Here is a 13,818-nt window from a genome sequence, read left to right as displayed (position 1 = left end):
GTGGCTCATCCTGGATCTGTCTCATTCATCCAAGGCTCCCAGGAGCACAGAAGCCACACATCAAAAAAAAAAGAAAAAGAAAAAAAAAGTGCAGAGGGAATTTCCTGGTGGTCCAGTGATGAGTAGCAGTTTCGCTGCTGTGACCCGAGCTTACTTCCTGGTTGAGGAACTAAGATCCCCACCAGGGAGTCTTCGGCTTGTGTGGACTCAACTGTATTGGTCCCTTGAATGCATGCGTGCATGCTCAGTCACGTCTGACTATTTGGGACCCCATGCACTATACCCCGCCAGACTCCTCTGTCCTTGGGATTTCCCAGGCAAGAACACTGGAGTGGGGTGTCTTTTCATTCTCCAGGGGATCTTCCTGACTCAGGAATCGGCTCCCACAATGGCAGGCGGATCCTTAAACAATGAGCCACCTGGGAAGCCTGGGTATATATTTACCCGGGCTTAAAACAAGAGGTAATAAACAGAAAGTGATGTTAGTGTGAGGTCAGAGCTGAGACAGGAAGCACATGACTTCTGAGAAGGGAAATCAGTCAAAAACCAGGCAACACTTGTTGAACCAGCAGCAGCCCAGGGAACAACGGCTGCTGGAAGCTGGACCTCAGCCACCCTGTTTATCCACCACGGTATCACCCGTTTGCTGATACAGGTAAGGTGATGCTCCCTGCTTCCCTCTTGGAAGAGTGGAAAGGGCTTGGGATAGATTGTCAATCAACACTTGAGTTCTTGTTCTTTTTCTCCCTCTCTCCCCATAAGCCCACGGGCTGCAGTTGCTACAAAATTTCCTCCGGCTCCTTGGTCATTGCATGAGGAGCTCAGCCAGCCATCTCTCGAGTCCAACAGCCTATTGCTTTGTGGTTATTTTCTCTTTTTGTCCTTTCACTTCCTCTCCTGCTCTGTCAACCACACAAGAACTGCTGTGACCCCAGCTTAATTCCTGGTTGAGGAACTAAGATCCCCAACCAGGGGATCTTCAGCTTGTGTGGCCTATTGCTCTGTGGCTATTTCCTGTTTTTGTCCTTTCTCTTCCTCCCCTGCTCTGTCAACCACACAACCCTCTTAGAAGCCTGGGGTTGCCTTCCCACCATGGCCCACGTGGGTCCAGGTCATCTGGACTGAGCTCAGAGCTGATGCTTAGGGGACAAGTATAGTCCCCAGCCTCTTGGGGTCACACCCAAGGTTCCTGATGAATCCCATTCAATGAAGTCCTACCTGGTTAGAAGGGACTTTCCTATCCTGTGGCTCATAGTCTCAAGGAGCCTCTTCTTTCTAGATACGTGGGAATTTCTCTTTTCCCTTTGTATTCTTTTTGTGAAATTTACTATGTGACACATAATGAACACATCTATGTAACATGCATGTGTATTGCACAGTAAGATAATGTAACGATCAGCCCTGAACCCAACACTCAACCCAAGGACGAACTACCACTAAACTTTCCATCTACCTACTGTGCTACTCACCTCCCACCCAGACATAAATAACCAGCCTCCCAAAGTCTGTTTTTATTGTTCTCTTGATTCTTTCTTTAATTTAGTGCTTTATCACTTATGCATTTATTTTCATTTGATGTAATAGTTCTATAACATAAACTGTGTGCCAGCTACTGTTTTGAATACTTGTTAATATTGTCATTTAATTAGTTTAATCTATACACCATTCCCATAAGGAATGTGTTATGGTTAATCCCATTTTACAGAAGAGAAAACTGAGGCACACAGAGATTAAAGCGACTTGCCCAGGGTCATACAGATAGTAAGAAGGGGACAGGTCTTCTGGTTCTTAGTGCAAGAGTTTCTCTAGGGCATATATCTAAGGGTGGAATTGTGGGTTATAGGGAATGGCACTATTCAGCATTAGGAGATAATGCCTCATTATTTCTCAGAGAACCAAAATACACTCTCACCAGCAATATACGAGTTCCTATTGACCCACAGCCTCTCCAACAATTGGTCTTGTCAACTTTCTTAACTTCTGCCAATCTAGTAGATATAAAGTGGTTCCTCATTGTGGTTTTAATTTCCCTTGCTCCGAGACATTTTGTTTTCTTTGAAATGTTCATCATGTCTTTAATATACTCAAAATTCTCAGTTGTTTTTTCTAGCAGTGGTGATCTTGAGGTCTCGCTTAGGAAATCCTCCCTTTCCCCAAGGACATAAACATACTCTCCTATAGTTTTTATGGATTTCCCTGGTGGCTCAGCAGGTAAAGAATTTGCCTGCAACACAAGATCCACTGCAGGAGCCAAGGGCTTGACCCCTGGGTCAGGAAGATCTCCTGAAGTAGGAAATGGCAACCCACTCCAGTATTCTAGCCTGGGAAATCCCATGGACAGTGGAGCCTGGCAGTCTACAGTCCACTGGGTCACAGAGTTGGACACGACTGAGTGACTAAGTATATATTTTCTTATAAAAGTTTTTAAAGTGTTCTTTTACATGTAAATCTTTAAATTAGATAGAATTGATTTCTTCATTCCGGGTGAGGAATGAAGGGATACATCCCTCCCAATGAAGGGAGCAATGTAGGGATACGTTTCCCATCCTTTTTCTCCACATAGTTGACCAGTTGATCAAGCATCATTCATTTTTATCTCCTTCTCCACCCAGTGATGTCCAGGACCACGTTTGTCAGGTGTGAGTTTCACACAAGACTATTTCTGGGCACTTTACCGTTCCACTGGTTAATTTGCCTACATCTACACTAAAATTATATTTTATAGTAAGTCTTCATATCTAGTAAGGCAAATCCCCTCATTTTATTCTTCTTTAGGGGTGTCTTGGTCCTTTTGTTCTTTCCATTATAAGGTTTAGAAGCATCTTTTGTTTTCCATGAAATCCCTTATTGGGATCTACTAGAATTGCATTAAATCTGTCGGAAGAAAATTGTCCTCATTATAATATTGAATCCCTTAGTCACGAACATGGGCGGGTTCTACATTTATTTAAATTGTGTTCAATGTCTTTCAATTGTGTTTTAGAACTTTCTGACTTTAAGTCTTCCATTCTGCTATCTTTTTGTTTCTGTATATGTATCACTTCTATCTTTTTGCTGCTGTAATATAGTGTGCTTTTAAAATTCCTTTTCTTTCCTGGATGCTCTGTGCAACATGCAGAACTTCCCTGACCAGGGATCAAACCTGTGGCCCCTGGAGTGTAAGTGCAGAGTCTTAACCACTGGACCACCAGGGAAGTCCTAAATTACATTTTTGTATGTTCCTGTTCTATACAAAAGCAATTTCTTTTTGGATATTGATCTTACAGCTAGCTGTCTTGCTAGAATCTCTGATTATTTTGAATCATTCATTTGAATGTTCTATCTAGGCAACCACATCATATGAAAAAACTGATAATTTTGCTCTTTTCCCATCCCTAGTCCTTTAATTTCTTTTTCTTGTCTTACTATATTGTCTAGGACATCTGGTAAAAATGTCAACATAGAAGCAAAGATAGTGGGCATCCTTGTTTGGGTCCAGATTTTAAAGGAATTACTCCAAAGATGTACTCATTAAAAAGATGATACAGATGTTAAAAAAATAATAGTACACATGCAAACTTTTTCTAAGTTTCCTTTATCATGTTAAGGATATTTCCTTCTAGTCTGCTAAGAGGTTTTATCATGAAAGAATATTGAATGTCATCATTTTTTTTCTAGATCTGTTAAGATGATCATATGTTTTTTCTTCTTAAATCTGTAACATAAGATTTTAGTTTGGACTCCTTCAGAGTAGAGCCTGCAACAAGGACTTCAGTTCAGGTAGATTACTGAATTATTGAGGCCAAGAAGTAGGGATTGAAGGAAGAAGACTGAACCAGGGGAGAGAAAGCCAATAGAAGATGCATAACTGGTGTTGCAGGTGTAAGCAAAGGGAGTTCAAGCCTTTCAGAATCTCTGATAGGTCTACAGGATGCTGGCTAGAACTGCCTCCCCAAAAGAAAGAGGCTGGACCATGTTTCTCCTAGCTCTTGGCCTCTCCTTGGTTGAGGGTTTCATGTTAGGGAACTTGACACTCCTAGGCTTCTAAGAAACACTAACAGGTATCTAAGTGATTCCTAAAGCATTGAAGAAGACCCTGAGGCAAAAAAGCAAAAAGGAAACATGGTATAAACTTGAGGTGAGGTCATGGAACAAAAGGTGAGTCTCAGGTTGCAGGAAATTTTCTGCTGTAAATATAGAGGATTTCAGAGCAGGGCAGAAGTATCGTGACATAAAGCACCAAAGTTTACTATTCCCAACAATAATAAATGACATTTGCAGCTGTCTCTTCTATCATGCGACCAGCTTTTCATAGCTAAGCCTAACTTGGATATGATGTCTAATATTTTTAACACATGGCTAGATTTGGTCTGTTTGTGTTTTTATTTTGCATTTGTATTCACGAGTGACACTGGCTTCTAATTTTTCTATTTCATCCTATTCTTGTCTCATTTTGGCATTAAGGTTCCACTGGCCTCTTAGACAGCGTGTTCCTGCTATTTTCATTCTCAGAGAGAGTTTTTGTAAGATTAAAATTATCCCTACTTAAACTTCTGTAATGCTATCTAGACTTGATATTTCCTTTGTGGGGAGATTTCAAATTACGGATGTAATTTCTATAAGAGTTGTAGAACTGTTCAGGCTTTTTATTTCTTCTTTAATCAAGTTAGGTACTTTTTGCGTGTCTGCAAAGCGTCGGACACGACTGAGCAACTGAACTGAACTGACTTTTTCTAAGACTTATTCTACTTGGTTTCATATTTCTTGGCATAAATGATTTATAAGTTTTTAATTTTTGTAAGTTTTGAATTTTTAAGCTCATTGAAGATTTGCAATGTTGTGTAAATTAAATTTTCATTTATGGTAAAATACACCTAACACAAAATACACCACATAACTCTTTTTCAATGTACATTTGGTTGGGTTACATTCACATTGTTTCACGATGGATCTCAAAACTTAATTTTATCTCACAAAACTGAAAGTCTATACCCATTAAACAAAGAACTCACCATTTCCCCCTGCCCCCAGGCCCTGGCAACCACTGTTCTGCTTTCTGTTTCTATGAATCTATAGTCTTCTTCTTTTGTGAATTGCAAGATACATTACTTTATATTTTTAGACTGGCTTATAATATACAGTATTATGTAACCTTCAGGTGTTCTACACAGGGGTTTGGTATTTGCCTACATTATGCAGTTATCACCACAGCAAGTCTAGTGTCCACCTGCTTCCATACAAAGTTATTCCAGTATTACTGACCATATTCCTCATGCTGTGTTACATCCCTGTGGCTTACTCTGTAATTGGTGCTTTGCCCCTCTTAATCCCATTCATCTATTTTGGACCCTGCTCGGCCCCTTCGCCTCCAGCAACCACTCCTTTATTCTCTATATGTAGGAGCCTGGCTTTGGTTTTGTCTGTTTTGTTTTTCAGATTCTGCATATGTGTGAGATCACATGGTATTTGTCTTTCTCTGTCTGAGTCATTGCACTTGGCATAATACCCTCTAGGTCTGTCCATGTTGTCGAAAATGGCAAGACTTCATTCTTTATGGCTGAATAATATTCCGTTGTGTATTATACCAAACCCATCTTTACTCATGCATCTATGGATGAACATTCAGGAGGCTTTCACACGTTGGCTACTGGAAATGATGCCACAGTGGACAGTGGTGCACATGTATGTCCTCGAATTAGTGCTTTTGTTTTCTCCAGGAGGATACCCAGAAGTGAAATGGCTGGATCATACGGCAGTTCTATTTCTAATTTTTGAGGCACCTCTACACATTTCTCCACAGCAGTTGCACCAATTTACAATCCCACCAGGAGGACACGAGGGCTCCCCTTTCTCCACACCCTTGCCAATGTTTTTATTTGTTGTCTTTGATGATAACCATTCTGACAGTGGTGGGGTGATGTCTCATTGTGGCTTTGATGTGCCTTTCCCTCCTGATGAATGATGTTGAGCATCTTTTCATGTTTGCTTCAGTATTCATAATAGAGAGATGTTGTATTAAAATTTCTTGCTATGATGATGGTTTTATCTCTTTGTTGTTCCTTCAAGCTAAGTGCTTACAAGTTTACAACAATTGTGATTTCTGTATGAATTGACCGTTTAATCTAGGTACTCATTGTATCCCTAATAAATATTTTTTTGTCTTAAAATTCCTTCTTCTTTGATATGAATAAACCTTTCCCGGCTTTTCTTTTGGTTAGCTTTTGCCTGGTATATCTTTTTTCATTCCACCATTCCACACTCTTACTCATTAGATGTGTCTCATAAACAATGTAGAACTGGGTTTTGTGTTTAAATATCTTTTAAAGTGTAATCTGAGGAACGTCCCTGGTGGTCCAGTGGCTAAGACTTCCAGCTCCAATGCATGGGGCCTGGGTTCCATCCCTGGTCAGGGAACTAGATCCCGCATGCCAGAACTAAGACTTGGTGCAGCCAAGTAAATACATATTTTACAAATGTAATTCGAGATAAACATTTAGAAATGACTGAGTAAACGTCTTCCTCTAAACCTGCTAAAAATTGAGTTTAAAAACCTGCAGTTTATTTTTGGCTATGCCAGGCACATATGGAACGCCCATATGGAATGTTACTTCCCCAGACCAGGGATCAAACACTTGGAAGCAGAGTCTTAACAACTGGACCGCCAGAGAAGTCATAAAAGCCTGCATTTGCAACAACCATCCATGGCTGACAAGCATCCTGACCCAGAAGGCTGCCCTCCAGGGTGGTGTGTTTGAGCTATTTTTCTGTCGTTGTTCCGTCTCTAAGTCGTGTCGACTCTTTCAACCCCATGGACTGTAACACACCAGCTCCTCTGGCCTCTACTACCCCCATTTTTTTAGTAGACTTCTTTTTAGAAGAGCAGTTTAAGGCTTAGAGCAAAACTTAGGGGAAGTAGAGACTTGCCACATACCTCCTGTCCCCACACATGCACAGCCTCTCCTGTTACCAACATCCCCCACCAGAGTGGTCCATTTCTCATGACTGATGAGCCTGCATTGACACGTCATTATCACCCAAAGATCATAGTTGACATTACGGTTCAGTCTTGGTGTGTACATTCTGTGGGTTTGGGCAAGTGTGTTCTGACACATATGCACCATTGTAGTAGCAAACAGAGCAGCTTCTCCATCCTAAAGTCCTCTCTGCTCTTTCAGTCCATGTCTCCCTCCCTTTAATCCTGGCAACCACCAATTCTCCAACCAAACACTCCTCATTCCTAAATTCTCACCGCCGTTCCATCACCTAATATCGTTGTGATTTAGGCAAGTTATTAATTCACCTGAGCCCTGAACTTCCTCAGATGCACAATCAACATTGCTAGATTTGGTGTGATAATGAGACGATATATTAAACCTTAAATTAGTCCCTAACAGAGAATTGGCATCAGTGAAATGTTGGTTTCCTTTTCCTTCCTCCTTGAATTAGTAACGTGAAATCACATTTAGCTAAGAAAACAGACAAGAAAGTGCCTGGGGACCGTGTGCATCACCAGAAATGTAAAAGGGGAGGGGCAGAGGACAGGGGAGAATGTCCAGCTATTGCCTCCCAAACCTTCTATCCAACTTGGAAAATCCCTCCCTTGTTGACACCAAAAAAGTGTCCTGTGGGATTCAGGGCTCTCCAGATTTGGGGCTTGTAGCGGTAAATGCCCCGTGTGCACATGCATCACACACACATGAGCCCCGTGTGCCCGCCTCACCCCTGATGGCAGCGTGCCAGGAGGACTAGGTATGTCCCGCTTATCAGCTGACTCCTGGCTTCCTCTGCCCAGCTTCTTGCAGACCTGTGGCCCTGGGAGCTGGCCTTCCATGTGGCCTCCCCAAGATCACTCAGATAATGAGAGGAAATACAGTCATCAGCTTCCAGAAGGCTGGGGGTTCAGGACTGCAACTGCAAGTCCTCCCCGCTGCCTGCCTGACCGGAGCCCTTCACCTCTCTGCAGGCAGTCCTCAGCTGTTCCCTGTGAGCCTGCAGACGCCACCCAAGATGTCCCCTTTTGGTGGCTGGGGAATGCTCGCAGCCTTTCTGGCTATGCTCTGCTGCCGAGGTGAGCCTGGGGGTCCAGACTGGGTGTGTTCCCGCCAGAGGTTAGGGCACCTGTTCCCCTGGTGCTGTGTGGAGAAGGGGGTCCTGGTCCAGAAGTCGCTGAGGCTTTGAGCACAGCGGCTGCCCACCACGGGTGCGGGATGCTATGCAAGCCTGGTTTCCCCATGACTCCATGACCCAGGGTAGCAGATGGGGGACCTGGCCTTCACACTTTGGGTTGAACAGGCCCCATAACTTCAGGGTGTGTGGATGTGGCAGGTCGTGGAGACTGATGGGAGACCAAGGAGGCTGGGGCTCAAGGGAAAGTAAGGGAACGACCCAGCGGGTCTTCAGGGGCGGCCCAGTGGACCGTAGAGGTCAGTGGAGGGCATCGTCTTCTGCTGACCATCAAAGTGCAAACAAAGCCCCTTCTGGGTGGCCCAGGGGACAGGGAAGGAGAATGCCTCCAGGTGTGAGCACTCTGTTTTGGAAAACCTGTCAGGTGCCTTCATGACGACCATGCAGGAAAGGGATTACTAGCCCATTTGACAGATGGAGAAACTGAGGCTCAGAAAAGGAAAGCACTTTGCCCAAGGCCACAGAGCTGGCAAACTCGGGATTCAAAGGCAGCTCTCTCTCTCTCCCTAGAGAACCTTTCTCTTTCCCCAGCTGAGGGCTAGATGTGGACATGTGGGTGTGGTGGGAACACAGGACAGAGCACAGGCCCAGCTGGCCGAGATCAGTTCCGATTCTTGGCCTTCTTCCTCACTGGGCTCCAGCCATCCTGGTGTCTTCTCCACCAGGATTTTGGCGCTGCTGGTTTTCTGCCCTAGCAGACACTGGCAGATAAGCTCCCCCCATTTCCTTCCTCCTTTCCTCAAATGTCACTGTTTCCATGAAACCTGTCCCGAGCACAGTATTTAACGCAGCAGCCCCACCCCACTCCCTATTTCCTGTCTGGGGCGCTACCCACCAATTGACAGCCTGGCTAGTTCGCTTGTTGGTTACTCTGTGTCCTTCCCAGCAGCAGGAGCTCCACAAGGGCAACCTTTGAATTTCTTCAGTCTCTGATGGCTCCCCAGAGCCTAGAACAGTGCCTGCTACACAGCTAGTATTCCACAAGGATTTGCAGAAGAGAGGGAAGGAGTGAGGGAGGAGCTGAACTCATGGACATGGGGCCTGAGGGGACACGATCCACTCCAGGTCAGGGAGGCCTTCAGAGCAGGGGTAATTTGGCTGGGGGGCGAGTTCGAATATAATCTCAATGGGGATAGAAGATGTGCATGAGGAAGACTCACCTGGAGGGGACAAGCTGGAAGAGCAGTCAGGGGCAGGGAGACAGCTAGGGAGCATCCCCCTTGGTCTAGACCAGAGGCAGTAATGTCTGAACAGAGGGAGGAGCAGAAGGGACCCATTGATGAGACTGCGCATCGTGGGCAGCCCCGCCAGGCAGGGCAGTGGGGGTGTCCGCTGAGCAGTTTTCTGTCCTTCCAGGGTCTAATGAGAAGGTGTTCGAGGGCCCAGAGCACCTGATGGTGGGGTTTGGAGAGTTTCAAGTGATTAATTGCACTGCCAGTTGTACGGACCCCAAGAAACTTGTTCTAGAGACACACCTAAACAAGACTCTCCTGGACAGCCAGGCTCAGTGGAAGCTGTTCAGGGTCTACAACATCTCCAAGGATGAGCAGCTCCTGTGCAGTTTCACCTGCGCCGGCAAGCAGGAGACGAAAGTTTTCAACATCACCGTGTTCTGTGAGTGTCGCCCACGGGGCCCTGCTCCCCGAGGCCGGAGCCTGTGTCTGCAAACCCACAACGAGCTGCTCTGTCACTGCTCCTGGGCACTCTCCTATGGCCTGCACCTCCCTGGGCTTCTGGATCCAGGCACAGGCTCAGAATCTGCTCACACCCTCCCCTGGCCTCCTCGAACCCTGCCAGCAACTGGGATTTTGAGATTTGCTCAGAAGCAGACAATCCAAGCAGGTTTAGACAAACCTAAAAGTTGTTTCCCTCTGTCTCCTCCCAGCTGGGGAGCACCCCCATCACCAGAACACCCCACATGCCCTGACAAGCAACAGGGACTGCATCAGGAGGGCTGGCACACTCTCCAGTAACCCATTCACCTCCTGGAGAGAAGGTCGTGGTCTTATCTTCCCCTGAGGGCCCTTTCCACAGTTAAGACCTGGCACAACCAAAGAAATAACTCTTGGATTTAAAAAAAAAAAAAAAAGAAACCCAGGGAACCATGGAGTTTAATATCTAAGGGATAGCAATAGTTTTAAACCTGATCCTGAAAACCAAGGCAGCTCTGACTCTTGCCTCTGCCCCTGAACACCCTCACAATTCATGGCCCAATTCCAGTGAGTACTCCCTTCTAAGTCTCTCTCAACAAAACCATCCAGCTGTTTCATTTTTGAAATTTCTATTGAGTTTATGGAGAGGAAAGAGACACAGCCAAAACTTTTATCTTTCTAGTTGACTGAACTGATTCTGAACCTTTTCTCTGGAGACACCAGGACACCTCCATTCTTGTCCATCAGGTCCCTGAAACTACCACCCAGGACATCGTTCACCCTGAACTGCTTCCTCCGTCCAGCCCCAGCCCACTTCCTGAGAACACCGTGGTCACAGGGGATGGTCTGGGCTGGGTGGGGCCTGCCCGAGCTGCACCCCCATCCTGAGCAGACCTCCCTTCCGCTTTCCTGCAGACCCTCCAAAGCAAGTGCTGCTGACGCTGTCGCACACCTCAGTGGCCGTAGGGACACTGTTCACCATCGAGTGCATGGTCCCCGCCGTGGCACCCCTCGAAGGCCTCACTGTCACCCTGCTCCGTGGTACTGAGATCTTGTACAATCAGACCTTTGTGGGGACAGCACCCTTCCCCCAAGATGCCGTGGTCACCCACAACACCACAGCTCACAGGGAAGACGGCCACCATAACTTCTCGTGCGAGGCCCAGATGGACCTGCGCTCTCGTGGCGGTGGCCTTGTCCACAGAGTCTCAGATCCCCAGAGGCTTGAAGTCAAAGGTGAGGGGGAGCCCACGGATCAGGAGGGGGGACATTCGGTTTCAGCCCTTCAGGGGAAGAAAACGCCTTCGCCCCACTCTCTGCCAGCTCAGGGGAAGCACTCGGGGAAACGGCACTTGATCCCTGGGGTTACCCGGAGCTCCTGGCGAGTTCCTAGCTTGGACCCTGACTAGTTGCTTGGTCATGAGTGAGCTGGGTGACCTTAACCAAGTCAAGCTCATCTCTCTGGCCTTGACCCCGCTCTGCAATGATTAATTTGACCTGACTGACCCCTAAGGTCCCCTGGAGTTCTGCTTCTGTGACCCTAGATGTCAAGATCCTCTGTGTCTTCAGAGAGTTTGGCCAAAGCTCCCTCATCTCTGCTCAGGGAGGGGCTTGGCCTGGACCACGCCGCAGTGCAGACCATGAGGTCTGGCAGCGCAGGGCAAGGGGACCATGTGAGTCCATCTGCCCTCACGGTCTCACAGAGGCCGGCTGGTGGCCCGGACCCCGTCCTCTTTCCGTCCAGTGATAACACCATTTGCCACTCATCCCTGCAATGCAGAGTGACAGCAGGCTGCCCAGGATTGGGTGGGTGGGTGACGGGTAGACAGCTACCCCTCTGGAGCCTGGCACCTGGGACCGGAGGACTTCTGTGACCTCTACCCCTTCTTTCCCCAGAGCCCGTGCCCAACAACCAGATGGTGACCATCATCACCATTGTGATAATGCTGCTGATCTTGTTTGTGACATTCGTCCTCCTGTGCAGGCACCGACTGCGCACGAGTAACACCTGAGTGCAAGCCGCTTAGAAGAGGCTGAGACGGAGCCACCAGGCACAGCCCCTATGAGCAGCGTGGCCACTGTCATGGCGGCCGCTGGAACTCAGTGTGGCTCCTTAGGGTGCGGTCCAGGCCTGGCTGAGGGACCATGTGAAGCAGCCTGAATACAAACACCTGGACTTAGCCCCGTGCCTTCGTGTCGCCTCCTGGGAATGGCCAGGAGGGGGAGCCACCAGGCCTGGCTGAACTTCTGTCTCCAAATGTCTCCTCAGCCTCCCTCCACCCTCTCTTTCAGAGGCCTTCCTGAGCCCCAGCAAACCCAGGCCCTGGTGTGCCCCCAGGCCGACCTGCCCGGGCACCAGGCACCCATCTTATGGGACCCTGAGTGACTCCCTGAGGGAGGGTGGGGAGACCCGCCCTGGCCCAGGGGGACAGAGAGACACTCCGTTCCCACGTGGCCCTCCAGGACACGGCTCTGACTTCTCTCTTCTGCCAACAGAGCCTGCATCCAGGGGTGAGTGTGGGGGCCCCAGTGGCTTGGCTCCGGGATCCTCCCGCCAGGCCTCCCCCGCCACTCTGGGCCTTCTGAGAGCCATGGAAACGAAAGCTGTCCTCGCCTCTTACCTCCAGTTCTGTTATTGGGCCAAATGGAGACCCCGCGGCCCTGGTCATCCAGAGACAGGGGAAGGGGAGGAGGTCGAGGGAGGGCTCCGTCTCCCAGGCCTCTGCCAGCCGGGGCAGCGATCAATGGGACAGGGTTGGCCTTTCACGTGGCTTCTGGGGCCTGGACGGGGCTCTAAGGGGTTCTCACCTGGATCAGAGATCAGGTTGGTTCAAGGTCTCCGTGTGGTGGAGACGGGACTCATCCACTCTGGGGAGATGGCCTGGTTGGTGGATAGGGGGGTAAGAAGGGTTGGCAGGTGTAGAAAGGGGTTGTTAGGCACGAGAGGGACACGGGGGCTCCAGGGCTGTTTGCAGCTCCATGATGAAGCTGGTGTGGGCTCCAGGGTTGATGTCTGTTCTCATATCATGAGGCTCTCAGCATCATAGTAGTGAGTCAATTCCTAGGCAGGTCGATAAGAAGTCTGGGGTCCCCAAGGAGGAGGTGAAAGGGGTCTGGAATTCTCAAGGAGGAGGAAAGAACAAACATCTCTTTTTCTCTCCATTCCTTAGCCTTAGTCACATGCTATGGGTGGTTTAGTCGCTAAGTCGTGTCTGACTCTTGCGACCCCAGGGACTGTAGCCCGCCAGGCTCCTCTGTCCCTGACAGTCTCCAGGCAAGGAGCAAGAATACTGGAATGGGTTGCCATTTCCTTCTCCTGGGGATCTTCCTGACCCAGGAATTGAACCCAGGTCTCCTGCATTGCAGGCAGATTCTTTCACAACTGAGCTATAAGGGAAGTCCTTAGTCACATAAAAGGCTTTTTTCTTTAAGCCCAGGAATTGATAATTACAACTAACAACTCTGTTTAAACTCTGTACTGAGGGTTATATAACAACAATGTATCCTGCTTGAGGGCAGTTTTCCCTTCCTGAAAACCTTGAGGCAATCCTGTTATCTTAAAATGTAAATTATGTGAGGGGGTCTAGCAAGAACTTTACAACCTAAACAGTCTTTTGATTTATTGTAATTACTAATTTAAAAAGTATATAACTCAGTGGGTCTAGCAAGATCTTTACAACCTAAACACAATCTTTTGATTTATTGTAATTACTAATTTAAAAAGTATCTAACTCCCTTGCTAACACTAGAGAGGGGGGCACTCCCCCTTCCCTTCTCATGTCTACCTCAGAACTTTGTCTGTGCTTTTCATACTTTAATAAAACTCTGCTCCACAAAGCGCTTGAGAGATCACGCCTGGTCTCTGGTGCCTAAGCTAAATCTTCTTCTTTGGAGATCACGAGTCTGAGACCCTTCACTGGAAGCTATCAGTAGTCTGGGGGGAGAAGCACCCTCACCGTGACTACCCCCTGCCTCAGTGGACCCCAAGGAAGAAAAGTTAAGG

The 13,818-nt window shown here is 47.6% G+C and overlaps 1 protein-coding gene and 1 non-coding gene across 2 annotated transcripts; one reads left to right on the top strand and one right to left on the bottom strand.

The window, feature by feature from the left end:
* Positions 1-541: 541 nt before the first annotated feature.
* LOC133232647 (intercellular adhesion molecule 2-like) lies at positions 542-13,655 on the top strand. Its single transcript, XM_061392363.1, has 6 exons — positions 542-655; positions 6,557-6,724; positions 7,772-8,047; positions 9,520-9,777; positions 10,731-11,051; positions 11,712-13,655. The coding sequence occupies exons 3-6, from the start codon at positions 7,837-7,839 to the stop codon at positions 11,825-11,827; spliced, it is 906 nt and encodes a 301-aa protein (XP_061248347.1). The 5' UTR covers positions 542-655; positions 6,557-6,724; positions 7,772-7,836; the 3' UTR covers positions 11,828-13,655.
* On the bottom strand, positions 3,122-3,194 carry TRNAV-UAC (transfer RNA valine (anticodon UAC)). The gene has a single exon. It is a non-coding gene; the product is annotated as a tRNA-Val (tRNA).
* Positions 13,656-13,818: the final 163 nt, after the last annotated feature.

The sequence above is a fragment of the Bos javanicus genome, chromosome 19 (genome assembly GCF_032452875.1).
Source record: "Bos javanicus breed banteng chromosome 19, ARS-OSU_banteng_1.0, whole genome shotgun sequence".
Classification (NCBI taxonomy): domain Eukaryota; kingdom Metazoa; phylum Chordata; class Mammalia; order Artiodactyla; family Bovidae; genus Bos; species Bos javanicus.
The sequence above is the reverse complement of the archived record's forward strand: the minus strand, read 5'-3'. Positions and strand labels throughout refer to the sequence as shown.